We start from the raw sequence: 14,054 nt of genomic DNA, 5'->3' as shown, positions 1-14,054 counted from the left end.
TGTACACTTAACACATATGCAGGCAAAACACTCATACACATAAAATAAAATAAAATAAAAATAAATTTAAAAAAGTATTTTGGCCATTTTTTTTAGTTTTATTTAAGCACAATAAGACATGCTTGTGTGCCATGTCTTGGTTTTCTTTGCTGTGTAGCCTGATGTTGGGATTGGTGACTCTGATGGTCAACTCTGCTGTTCTTCCTGTGGCTTCGTGGTTGCTGGAGGAAATGTTGTACACTGTCTCAGCATACATCAAGAAAGCTCCAAGCTACTCAAGAAATAAAAATGAATCTTAAAAAAAGGATAGCTGGATGTGGTGACACACACTTTTAATCCCAGTGCTCGGAGGAAGAGGCAGGTGAACCTCTTTGAGATTGAGACCAGCCTGGTCTACATAGAGACTTCCAGGGCCAACCAGGGCTACATAGTGAGACCCTGTTTCAAACAAAAAATAGATAGCCATAAAAGAGCTGACCTCCTGCCAGGACGACAGCTGCTGGGGATGGTGTGATGGTCACAAGAACGAAAATCATGAAAGCCCTATGGACTCCACACAGGTGCTGGTACATGCCTGGTACTGTGTCATTTAATTCTGACAGGCTTTGAGAGCTGCAAGAGAGGGGCAACATTGTTTCCTTTCATCATTGATGAAACTGGTCAGACTCTTGGGTGGGTCTAGCACCACACATTGGGAAAAGGAAGAGCTGGGATTCCAACACCAGGCCTCTGTCTTCACAGTTGATACTGTCAGCTGCTGCGTTCTATTATTACACTGAGAGGAAAGGATACCGGGCAAAGATCCACTGGTAGAATTCTATGAAGTTTGAGGTTTGCTTCAAAATAACTCATGGGGGAGATAATGAGGGAAGTGGGTAGGGACATGAGTGAGCTATGTATGTTTGATACTGAATTGATAATGTCTGAATCTGGGTGATGAGTGTGAGAAAATTCATTGCATTATTGCTAGATAGTTTCTCTAGTAAATATTACTGGCTCTGGGACTTACCCTGGCTATGCCACCCCTATGTTACTGGACCTTCGTTTCCACACTGATCCATGTTCCATCTGTTGCCCAGTCATTGCAGGATCACAGTGCTGCTAGAGCTATGCCTGGGCTATAGGGAAGTGTGGCAACACTTGGATCTGTCAAGACACAGATTCCCGTGTTTCTAAGGTCAGAGCAAACGCCTTCTACCAAAAGAGCATGCTCTTGTCTCCTACTGCCCAAGAAGAAAAAGCCTGGCAAAGCTGCCTGTTTGGTCTGGCCCTAGAGTGGAGAAAGAGAGAGAAAGAAAGAGAGAGAGAGAGAAGGGGAGGGAGAGAGAATGTGTAGGGCTCTGCTCACTCGCTCACTCCACCTGTGTGGGTCTCTTCCAAGTCGCCACCTGTTCATCCCTCATTCAAAAGAGGCCTGGGGGGCCCTAGCCAGAAGGGTGGTGCCCAGACCCTGGAGCAGGCAAATGAAGCTCTGGGCCTCCCAAACACTGGGGATGATAAATGGGGTCCTAGTCTTTCAGGCTTCATTATAGAGTCGCCATGGGTTTGCCCAAACCATGGCAACCGATTCAAGCAATGATTAACCTAATAAAGCGAAGGCAAAGGGGAAAAAGATGCATTCAAGACCTCGAGTCCAACCCCGCTTCTCCAGAGGCAGTAAATTTCCTTCAGTGGGTGCCGTGTCCAGGCCCCAGACGCCCTAAATCTCTGCCTCAGGAGTGGGGGCGGGGAGCCTGTGAAAGCTGTAAATGGATGCCAGAGATCAGCTGGGGGGGCTCTGATGAGCACTGGGGGGGGTCTGATGAGCACTGGGGAGTGGGGGACAGGAGTGTTCTGGGCCTTCTGTTGAAGTTAACCCATCACTGGGGATAAGGAGATACCTGTTTTAGTCTCAGAAGTCAAAGTACCTGAATTTCCTTTGTTTAAATAAACCCTAATGTATTTGGCTCTGAGGTCAAGCGTGTGTGTGTGTGTGTGTGTGTGTGTCTGGAAAGTAACTTTAAAATATTTGTCTTGTCATTTTTATTTATTATTGTATCAGTGTGTATGCATGTGTGTGATATGTGTGCCAGCATAGGCATGTGTGTACCATGGTGCTCATGTGGAGATCAGAGGACAACTGGCGGGAATCAGTTCTCTCCTTTCTCTTTACACAGATATCAGGGATCAAATTCAGGTCATTATGCCTGCAAGGCAAGTACTCTTACCCATGAACCATCTTGCTGCCCCCCACCCCCAGGGAGCAAAAATTTCTGTTACCATGAAAGTGATAGGTAGCATATGTGATTGCCCCAGTGACCTTCACCTCTGGGTACACATTCCCTTGTATAATCCCCACCCCCAGGTTGTGGGCAAGATTTCATAATTTTTAAGATTTCTTTGTGAATAGAATATAGCAGAGGTGATGGATTGTCACGTGTGTGTGTTGGGGGGGTGGTGAGACGGGGTCTTGGAATGTACCTCAGGTTGTCTTGGAACTGTTGGTCCTCCTGTCTCAGCCTCTTCAGAGCTGGTTCTCACTTTTTAATTTAGATTACAAAGCCCATAGCTTCTACTTTGATTGTCCCACACCTTATATGGCCAAAGCTGTGTGACTAGGACCTGAGGAAGACCTCGGTGCTCATCCCAACAGCCCTGGAGGAATTGAATGCTGACAAGAGCCACTCAAGTGCATGTCTATGTGGCTTCTCCCCCAGTGAAGTCCTCAGGTGAGATGGCATACCTGCTTGAGGACCCCAACTGCAGCTGCATGGGATGCCTCAAGCTAGAGGGACCCAGCTAAGCCATTCATAGATTCCTGACCCACAGAGAAGTTGTACATTCACTCTTCTTGCTTCCATCAGTTTGGTGCAGCTGGTAATGGGGTTAGGACAGTAAAGCCTTACTTTGTCTCCATGATGATTGGTCTGGGTGTTTGGGCAAGCATATTGTCCTTCCCTGGCTAAGGTGGGAAAGCCAGTCCTGGCCCCTGCTTTTTCTGCTAGTTATCTGTAGGAATAAGATGAGATTCAGTATGTACCCTAGAGGGTTCTGCCTCAAGTCACTAGCAGGCACAGAAGGTGAGCGAGCACACCTGCCATCCCATCTGCATTCTTATCCAACTCCATGCAACAAGTGTGTTTTTTTCCCATTTTTTATGACTTAGAAACTGAGGTTTGGAGAGCTCAGTAATTTGTCTGAGTTGCTGGAATTATGAGGTATCAGAGATGAGATGGATGCTAAGCCCTGTCTCTTCCTATTGGCTGACTGGGACAATCTCAGGGGGGAATCAGCCCCATGACTGGCACTAATATTCTTGATCTCAGAAATGGCTTGATGACTGTGAGACCTAGGTTTACTGAATCAGACGAGGCATCTTCTAAAATAGGTCCATGGGCAGCCGCAGACAGGTGATTTTGGTACAGGGGAAAATACGTGGCAGGATGGGCCATGTGTCTCTATATGAACCAATCAATTCACTTGTCAACATATAGTCATTGGTATTTATGTGCTAGCCAATCTGTGGAGGGTCAGATATTCCTAAACAGATCCAGCAACCTTACTCCTGGAGTTGGAATTGCTATGTGGAAGAGACATCTGCACCTCCATATTCACTGTAGCATTGTTCACAGTAACAGAGATCTGGAAACGAGTGTTCAACCAATGAAGAAAAAAAACTGTGATATACATCCACAATGGCTATTATACAACATGGACGGCACAGGAGGACATGACATAGTTCATATGAGTGAAATAAGCCAGGCATAGAAAGACACGGACTGTGTGATCTTGCTCATCTGTGGAACTAAAAAAATTCCCATCGCAAAGAAACAAAGAGGGACTGGAGAGATGGCTCGGCGGTTAAGAGCACTGGTCACTTTTGCAGGGGACCTGGGTTCAATTCCCAGCATCCACATGGTGGCTAACAAACTTTTGAAATTCCAGTTCCCGTAATTACTCATACAAAATAAAAATAATAAATAAATTTTTTTTAAAGAAACAAAGAATAGAAAATTGATTACCAGAGAATGGAAAGGAGGGGGGAATGGAAGTGGGAATGAGACAATGTTGGTCAAAGGGTACAAAGTTTCAACTGGACTGGAAGAATTACTTTCAGTGATCTGTCCCACAGTTAGTGATAACACATTGTAGATTTCAAGACAGATTTCCAAAGCAGATTTTTTAGCATTTTTCACCACACAAAAGATAGGCTTGAGAGATGGCTCAGCAGGTCACGTGCTTGCTGCCAAGCCTGATGACCTGAGTTTGAGTCCCAAGATCCAAATGGTGGAAGGAGAGAACTGACTTCTGCAAGTTGTCATCTGACCTCCACATATACCCCTTAGCAAACATGCATCCCTCCCAAATAAATAAATATGATTAAAAATAATAATACTAAATTGATGAGGTAACAGTTATGCTAATTAGCTTTGTTGAATCTTTATACAATGTATACATAGATCACATTGTGTCCCATAATGTACATGTTTATTTGTCAATTAAAAATAAGTAAAACCAAACTTCTAAATAAATCACTGCAGTACCTTCCCTTCATTTTATTAATTCACATACTCATTATCATCCTTAAAACATGTGACTTCTGGCTCAGAATGTGTTCTGGAGACTGGAAACATGAAGATGGTCACAGTCCTGGTTCTTGAGACTAGCTCACAGACCAATGGAGGCCGTCATTGAACAACCAGATATTTGCAAGATTACCTGAAAGCTGCTAGAATATTCACATGCACAGGATATTCTAAGAGTAGAAAGCAAGGAGGGAAAAACTGCAGAGAGAGCTGGAAGAGGCCACGTCCATGATGGAGATTTGGGGAACAAGAAAGAGAGAGGGTTTGGGCACACAGAACAGTGCTAGGGAAAGTGCATAGAACGTGTGTCTGGGTGTGCCTAAAGGGAAAGCTCTGTCGGGGAGGTACTTCTGGGTGTAGTATGTCTACAGGCGAGGGCAAGGTACCGTGAGAGGGAAAATGGGAAGGACGCGGGACTGGGAACTGAAAGATGTGGTCAAAGGTACAAAGTTTCCATTGGATTTCAAGAACTAGTTTCAGTGATCTGTCTCAGTTGGTGACAACACATTGCATATTTCCCTTTTTAATATTTTGTTTATTATTTTTATTTTATGTGTATGAGTGTATTGTCTACTGTATGTAAGTGTACCCATGCCGTACAATGCCCGCAGAGGTCAGTAGAAGGCGTCAGATCCCCTGGAACTAGAGTTAGGGGCAGTTGCTTGCTGCCATGTGGATGCTGGGAATTGAACCTGAGTCCTCTGCAAGAACAGTCAATGGTCTTAACCACTGAGCTATCTCTCCAACCTCGCGTTGCACATTTCAAAACAGGTTTCCATGGCAGGCAGAGGCAGGTGGGTCCCTGTGAGTTCAAGCCCAGACTTGTCTATATAACAAGTTCCAGGCCATCCAGGACTATATAGTGAGACCCATAAACCTTTAAAAAAAAATTAAAACAGATTTCAAAAACAAGTTGGTGTGTCAGCTCTCTAGTCAGAAGTTTATGTGATCTGAGATGATAAAACCAATAATAACAAAGGTAGTATGATTTGCTCCTGACCTCAGTCCAGTAGTAGAGACTGCTCGTGATCATCAGGATCTGGTCTTTGATCCCTCCTGAGCAGTCTCTCCATTCTCCCAGTGGAATGAGAGAAGTGGTGTGTGCTGCTGCAGAGCTTAAGCTTGAAGGCTGTGGATGAGCTTGCTCTGTGCTTTATTTCCCCTCCTATGGGCTGGGATGCATGGTAATACAGCCTCAGTAGACAAGTATGTAGGAACTGATGAAAGAAAAAGATGGGTGGACATGAATCATTGAATGGGGTATGGAGCACTACTGGTCGTGCTTACCTCCGGAGCTGGTGGTGAGTCTCTGACACAGCTTTACCAGCTTGAACCTGGAAAGGTGATGTCATTAGTTCCCGCTTTACAGATAAAGAAACTGAAAGGTTAGGAAACTGGTCCATGGTCAAACTGATGGTGAAACAGCTGGAAACTGAAGCCAGATTCACATCCATTCCCATTACCCCACCCTTCCCTTTAGCGTGTGAGCTTTCCCTTATGGTGACTAGAAACTATTTGAAGATGGTGCATGGCAAGGTTATTTTGCAAATTGGGTGGGAACTCTGGTTGGTGCAGGAACATAGTGCGTGCTGGTTAGAGGTGGGGAATTTGGTTAGGTTGTCTTTCCATGTGAGGAATAAGAGTTGAACTAAGGCAGTTATCACTAGGAGGTAAAGGAGAGGATATGATGAAGAAAAGGTGAGAAGACAGGGAGGACATGAGGTGGCTTAGGCGGTAGAAGGCACTTGCCACCAAGTCTGACAATCTGAGTTCAATCCCTAGGACCCATATAATGAGAGAACTGACCCCCACAAATTGTCTCCTGACCTCCACACATGCACCATGGCATGAATGCACCTACACATATGTGTGTGTGCTCACACACACCTCACACACACACACACAATAAATAGATAAATATGATTCAAAAATCTTAAAAGAAAAGAAAATGAGGAGGAAAAATCAGCAGGTCTTGAGGGCTGCCCACACACTGGCAGTGCGGGAACAGTGAAGAGTGTCTAGTATGGATGGTGCTACTTAGTACACACGAGGGGACATTGATTTGGGGGTGGCGGAGAGGAATTCCATTTTGGACATCTCATTCAGGGCCCCCAAGGGACAGCTGAACATGTAACCCTGGAGCTCTGGAATGGTTACCAGGATGGGGTGGTTGGCCTTTGTGTCAGTCTACAACATGCAGGAACAACGAACAAATTCGAATTTACACAGAGTCTTCCTCCTCCCTCCAGGAGAGGAGGACAATTTTAGATACTAATAATAAATACTGTTGGAGGAGGCTTGGGAGACAAAACAAGCATAGTTAATTAGAACACCAGCCCAATTAAGTGCCTATTAGTTATTATCTCAAATTCACAAATGAGGAAAATAAGCTTTCAAAAAGATAAAAGGACTTTAATGGAAAGCCACTAATTAGAAGAAAACATCAGGATTTGAATCATATGTTTACATCCAAAGCTGTTACTGTTAACCACGTTGCCATGCCGTGTGTGCACTAGACTTTCTTTTGTCCTTCTTCTTGGAATCATTAAAACTTCATTGTAACTCAAAGAATAAAAATCCCCAGTAAGGGCAAATTTTCAAAGCAGGTCTTCCATCCAGAGTTTCCTTAGACTAAACTTCCAGTATTGTTCTACATCAGACCTTAGATGTTGTCAGAATTCTCTAGTCACTTGGCTCTAGCTTCTAGCTCTGCCATTTACAAAAGAGGGCTATAATTTGAGAGAGAGAGAGAAAGAGAGAGAGAGAGAGAGAGAGAGAGAGAGAGAGAGAGAGAGAGATTGAGAGAGATTCCTAAGTTTTAATGCCCACAGGGGCCACCCTGGGACTCTATCCTGGAAACATGGACAGAGGGGGTGGGCAGGTCGTTTTCTGCACTGAGAACACCGCTTTCCCAGGCGTATCCCTTGCGCTAAAACAACGCGGACATTTCAGCACCATGGTCAGGGGCGTGCTGGCGGGATCTAAGTAATTGGTACACTGAGTTCCGCAGACAGTGACGCACCATCATTCAGCCTTGGGCCATGATCTCAGATGCAGAGGTAACAGATAGGACCTGAAAGTTGGCCAGGAGCCCTGGACGTGGGGTACATCAAAGCTCAGCGGAGCCTCTGGGCCTTACTAGAACCCCAGGGAAGCAACTGGAACCCAAAACATAAAACTATAGACAGTATGTTCCTCTCCTACCTGTGGACAGTAAAGGGCACGGAACCACTACTGTAGAGTCAGGGTCTCAGGCCCAGTTTGCTCAGATAATTCACCAAATGACTGTGGGCCTTGAGCAAGCCTCTTCTGGAATAGCTGCTTCCATGAGTGTGGTCACACTGCACCTGTTAGGAGGGTCCTTGAGAAGTGCATAGGCTCAAGTCACTCACTATCCTGGCCTCTGGCTCCTTGAAGGTGGGGCAGGCAGGTAAAGGTAGCAAATGCTGGCTCCTTTTTCCTTGAGCTCTGGTCTTCAGGAGTTTTTAAGTGGCAGGTGGTGGGGGGAGGGTGGGGTTAGAGCAGAGAAAAGAAATGTAAAACTGTTAATACATTTACTCCGTGTTTATTTTACACAGTACCCCACTCTATGCTTTCCCGCATTGACTCTGGTTCAGGGAACTTAAGGGTATTTTCCACCACTTCTGGTTGGGAATATGGGGTTGTAAGTTCATTCACCATGAGCACAACTTCCTGTTAGACTCCCAGAAATCTAGTGAAAAGGTCTCAGGACCTCTTACTTCTCTTTTGAATTAGTAGAGGCTCAGAGACTTGTCCAAGGTCACACAGCTCAAGGGGGAAAGGGTGCTCCAAGCCCCGCCTGCCTTTGAGCCAGCCCAGCAGCCTGGCTTCCAGACATTAGCATTCCAAAGGCTATGGGATGCTTTGTCCTTCAATCCCCGCAGGCTGGGGGTGGGGTGAGGCTTGGGTGGAGGGCAGGGCACCATAAATCTACCTGCCTGTGTGTGCCAAAGGGGTGGGAGGGTGAGGGTGTTGGGGAGGGGGATGAGCCCAAGATTCATGTGCTGTTTTTCTGGGAGTTAGGCTTGGGTTCAGACAAAAGCTGAAGAAGAGGAAGACGTATTCTACCTAAGGGCCTTTTCTGATAGAGCCTGGGATCCTGTCAGGGTTTCTGGGAGCTGGGCACAAGTGGCCACCCCAGACTACGGGATAAGCCAAGGAAGGGTGGCTAGAGGAAGCAAGAGGGTTCTCCCAGAAGATGCCCTCCCCTCAGCTTTAAATGCTCAGGGGGTGGAAGGTTAAGTGTTGGGCTAGTTGGATTTGCCAGTCACATATTTCCAAGAAGGGCTTTTTAGAAAGAGGCTTCTAGAATGCTTGTCACCCAGGCTAATCCTCTTCAGAGACCTTGCCATATTGTTACCTCTCTGTTTCTCGATCTCTGACATTAATCACTCTTCTAATAAACTCCTTAGTCCTTAGTGATCAGTTTTAGTGTCCTCTTGAACCACCTGACCCATCCAAAACCTATCAGTTACTACCTTAGTACCATTCCACACACTGATGGAACTATCCAAGCCACTGAGTCCTAAAGTTTGCATTAACGAAATTAAACCCTAAACCTTCATCCACTTCCTTCTGACTTGGAGTGTTGGGCTGACAGCTCTTGAACCAAACCAGCCCCAACTCAAGGTAGCAGACCAGCTGGGGTGGTTAAATCCCTCATGAGTGTTTTAATTCGTGGGAAGGAGGACCAATCTGTGTGTGTGTTGGGTGTCTAATGGCCCCTTAATGATCGCTCTGGAAAGCGGAGAGGGGACTGGGCTGTGGGTGCACCTTGGCTTCCCCCATTGTCCAATCTTCAACTTCTGACAGTGTCTAACTTCACTTGTACAAAGGAGTCTCCACCTGGAGAAAACACTACTTCTCATAGCCTGGCACAGGGGGGAAAAAAAAAAAAGCCAGGGGGTGGGGTGGTGGTTTACTTCTGCTTCAGAAATTCCTCTCCAAAATTAGTTCTGACTCCAAATGACTCCCGCAAGCAAGCCTCCTGCAAACCACACTGGGTAATGGCCCCACGCTCCACTTGTGACTGGTACCTCCAAGTTGCAGTGACATTTCTTTGGTCTTGAGTGATTCTGTCTGCATCTGTGCTATGGTTCTGGGAGGACCAAGAGCTTCCCATTTCTCATTCTGTCTGCACCCTTCCCCCCAAGTGGCCAACCAGTAGCAGGCATTTGCTTGAACTGTGCAGCAGGGAGTTGTTGACACCTGTCCCGGGCAGTGCCCCAGGTGGAAAGTTGACTGTTACTGAGGTCACCAATAACCCATTAATCTCCGCCTCCCAGATTAAAGCTTCCAAATGAAACAACACTCTGTTCAGTCTCTTGTTTGCGGCATTCCCCCATCCTGCCCCCAACCCCTGCCAGTGATAGTGAAGACATAGCTCCCCAGAGCTTCCTCTAGAGACTTGGGAGTAGAGAAAAAGCTCAAATTGAAAGGGGGGAGGGTGTTGGGGAGAAAGACACAAGAGGCATTAATCCCCTGAGAATCTGCCACCTGGGCACTCTAGTGTAGAAAAGTGAGCTACCCACAGATCTGAGTCTAAGGCCTAATCACCCTCCCTGGGTTGGAGCACTTCTTTTTCAGAGTCCAGGGACTGATCCAGCTGCAAAACTGCTTTAAAACAGTCCTGGAGCATGGAGGGCAAACTATGGATTTGTGGGGGCAGGGGAGGGAGGCTGGCCTCCAAGCACCTTGGAAAGGGGTTGTGATTCCTGGGAGTTTAGCCCAGAGGGAGTGCTTCGAGGGACTTTTGGCTTTGTTGTCTAAATTATCACTCTCTCCCTTTCCTAAGGCCAGAGTAGCTGTAAATTCAGGCTAATAGTATGGCAGAAATGGCTTATAGAATCACTAGTCCCAGCAAGAGATTGGTCTTTCTTCTACACTGTTGTTTGAAATAGGCAAGTCACTGCCCTATAAAGACAGCAGGAAAGCTGGACCAATGATTTCTTAAGGGATTTCCCACTTCATCCAGTCCAGCACCCAAGGGAGAGGCTCCAGACCCTTATTCCCCTCCTGGCTGGGGAGGAGCCCTTCAGTGATCCTCTTCTCACTGACAATCGAGGCACCTCACTGAGGATTCTTGAGAGTTCATCTTTTATTAGCTCAAAATTTCATTCACTAGTCTCTAATAATCTTATGTACAAAATATAAACTTTCCCCACCATGAAATATCCCCAATAAATACAAATGTCTAAAATAGGGGACAAGGCATATAATTTACCATTACAAAATTCATTTCAAAAGACATTATAATATTTACAGATTGATTTTTCTTCCTGTTTTAAAGAGACACACAGGGCTCCAGGCACTTGTCAGGGCAGTTCACTGTTCAGACTCCGCCCAAGCAGGGCAGATGTTCCTAGCCAAAGCTAGGGCTTTCTCATTTCACAGCCTGGTCTCCCACCTGCCCGGGAAGGGCAAGGGCTCCGAAAAGTGCAGGAGGAGAAGGCAGAGCATCACCTTCGTGGATTAAGGCAGAGTGGAGCGGGCCCCAAACCCTGGATTATATAGGGAGTAAAGAAGATCAGCGGCCTCTTTGGAGCCAAGTGAGGGAGCAGGAGCCTAGTGAGGGTGCAAGTGCGGAGAGACAGAACCTTGGACTATTAGTTCACGCTGGGGAAGGGGTGGTTGGAGACACCGGGAAAAGCTGACAGATTTGAAAGTGAGGACAGGGTGACTGGAGACCATGGGCGTCTCCGACTGCGCAGTGCTTCCTTTCTGGTCTACGTTGAACAAACTCTGCCTTTGTGGTGGCTGCACAGAGGAGGCTTAAGATACACACAGCCTGCAATGCCCACTCAGCACCCGCATCATCAAAGGTTTGGAGAGAAGGCGCTTGCAGGCAGGATTGGACCCCAGCAGGCCAAGGATGGGACTGGTGGCCGCCAGAAGGAAGAGGACCACTTTAGAGCCTCACTGTCACCCACCTCGATCGGCTCTGGCTCCTTCCCTGTCTTTCAGCACCCACCACCCAAAGGCAGACAGGCCTCTTCACAAGAAGTCTGACAACGCCAGGGCCCCCGGGAGCAGGCAAGTCGGGGAGCTGGGCACCTGCAGCCCAGGGAGCTCTTCCAGCGAGGCGGTGGGGCTCAGGCTGCCAGCTTGGGAAACTGGGGAGTAGAGGGAGCCCCAGTCCCCAGTAGAACCGCCGTCCGGGCTGCCCATCTCCCCGCAGGGCGGCGCTGGGGGCTCGGGCCCGTAGAAGCTGTGGTCCGCTATGCGCAGCGTCTGAGTCAGCGCCCAGATGTAGTTGTGGGCAAAGCGCAGCGTCTCGATCTTGGTGAGCTTGGCGTCATCCGGGAAAGTGGGCAGGACACCGCGCAGCGCATCCAGCGCCGAGTTGAGGTTGTGCATACGATTGCGCTCTCGGTCGTTGGCCTTCTTGCGCCGGCTTCGTCGCTGCTTGCTCAATGCCAACTCGCTCTTGGGTCGGCTGCGCCCTCCACGCCATGCGCGGAGCTTCCTCGAGGCCCCTCGGCAGTCACTCGCTTCTATCACCGCGCAGTCCCGCGCCCTGAGAGTGGGGCTTGCTGGGGAGGACTTGGCGCAGAGCACTCCGTTGTCCGAGGTTCCAGGGAAGAGCTGCTGGGTGTCACGGGTCACTTGGATGCTGGGAGTGTCCAAGGGATGAGGCGCCATCCTGCGGCTGGGAAAGATGCAAGAATAAAAGTGAGACAGTCCGGATTCAGAGGCCAGTGGCGGAGGAGACAAGGAGTATCCACCCCAAGCGAGATCCGAGGACCCCCGTCCCCTCGTTGACCCCTTGGTGGCTTCCAATTGTTACCTAGTTCTCCGGGAGCAAATAGAGAACCGTGGCCCAGTGTTAAAGAGGGAGCAAACAGCTGAGCTCGTTTGCTTGCTGGAAAGTTCTGTTGAGCTGCAGGCCGTACCCCGCAAGAGTTACCTCAGCCCTGGAGCAGAAGAGAAGCGCCAAGGGGGGTCCCCCGCCTCTGCTGGGGCACTGAGACCCCAGGGGATTTCCTGAGCTAGAAGTCGTGTGCCCCGTGGCACACTTTATCTGCTCGGCCCGGGCCAGGAGCGTGCCTGCCCGGCTGCTGCCCGCGCCACTGGCCAATCAGCGCCGGGGCTCAGGGGCCGCGCCACGCGAGCCCGCTCCTCCCCCGCGGGGCACAGCTGGATTCCGGACAAAGGCCTAGGGTCTGGGGAGGGGAGCGCCGCTCTGTTTGCACCCCTGCCCCACCCCCGGGCTCAGTCCCAGCAACTCTCGGTTCCTCAAAGAGCCTTGCCCAGCCCAGAGTCTGGCTCGCGTCTGGCCACCGCGTACCGTTTTGCCGTTTCCCCTCTCTTTGGCATCTGTCCAGACCCTCTCTTGGTAACCTGGAATAGGTTCAAGGACGCCTATAGGAAAGGCCTGTTTCTGATAGTGTCACACAGGGAGAATTTAGGCTCAGTGAGGGAGGAAGCTTGCCCCAGATCAGCCAGCAGATCCAGCAGTCATGTGGCAGCTTGGAGTAGTGCCCACAAGTTCCAAGTGTGACCCAGCTCTCGGGCACTATGGTTCAGGTTAGAAAATGTTGTGCCATAGTGTTTCACTGACTCTCCATTCCGGGAGGGAGGATGGTGTGAACACCGAGTAAGCCTTCCAAAGTCCTTTCTGTTCAGACTATTACCTGGGGTGGGGCAAGACCCCACAATACCTTGAGGTGCTGCCCCCAGCTCCAAAAATCAGACATGGAGAACCCCAGGCATATTCCCATTTGAGATATTGGATGGATCCCATTCCAGAGGCCAGGGTTGCTGTGGGGGCAGTAAATGGGGGCACCCCATCACGACTCCTCATGGACAGTATCTATCCTGGGTTGCGGCTGGTCTGGGTAGAGATGCAGGAGGTGTGAGGAGCCTTTTCAACGCCCATGGTGTGCAGGCAGTGGGAGAAAAGCAGATCTACTTTCTCTCCTCTTAGTCCTCTTGTCCAATCACAAGCCAGAAAGGGTGGTTAGCTTCACCTGGTCCAGCCCCCCCGCCCCCAGGATTCTCCAAGGCTTCTGGTTTGCCCCTCTTAGTGTTGTCTGGAAATCTCTCCCAAAGTGAGTCTTAAGACACTGTCCTTGTTTCCCCCCGCAGCCCCTCCCTCTTGTCCCCGCCTCAGACACCCCGTGGTCTTCTGCTTCCGGTCACTCAGGGTGAGGCGTTGTGGCTTCCGCTCCTTTCTCCTCTCCAGTCCAGGATGCGTGTCGGGAAGGAATCAGAGGCTGGGAGTTAAGACTCCAGAGGCAGCAACTCTATGCTCTCTAGAGTATCCAGATACTCGAAGCCTCCGGAGAAATTGCAGAAGGGCTAAGTAAGCCCTGGCTGGGAGACTAAGGGGATGGGATGAGGGAGGGCAGACAGGAAATCTCCCCACAGGAAGAGGATAGTATGCTTTGGGGGCCAGCAGGAGAGACTGAGTGGTGTGGGGGCACAGGGGCTGCCTGAGGATTCTAGATGGTCTGAGTGGGGAGGTGG

General features: G+C 48.9%; 1 protein-coding gene across 1 annotated transcript; it reads right to left on the bottom strand.

The window, feature by feature from the left end:
* Positions 1-11,579: 11,579 nt before the first annotated feature.
* On the bottom strand, positions 11,580-12,227 carry Neurog3 (neurogenin 3). Its single transcript, XM_008827804.1, has one exon. It carries the CDS (start codon positions 12,225-12,227, stop codon positions 11,580-11,582), a length of 648 nt encoding a protein of 215 aa, XP_008826026.1.
* Between the last annotated feature and the right edge of the window lie 1,827 nt (positions 12,228-14,054).

The sequence above is a fragment of the Nannospalax galili genome, unplaced genomic scaffold (assembly GCF_000622305.1).
Source record: "Nannospalax galili isolate Female #2095 unplaced genomic scaffold, S.galili_v1.0 scaffold853, whole genome shotgun sequence".
Taxonomy (NCBI): domain Eukaryota; kingdom Metazoa; phylum Chordata; class Mammalia; order Rodentia; family Spalacidae; genus Nannospalax; species Nannospalax galili.
Note: the sequence above shows the minus strand (reverse complement) of the source record. Positions and strands in the feature narration are given on the sequence as shown.

What these genes read in the sequence shown, in the direction of transcription:
- Neurog3 (XM_008827804.1), bottom strand. Translation starts at nt 12,227, where the DNA reads ATGGCGCCTCATCCCTTGGACACTCCCAGCATCCAAGTGACCCGTGAC.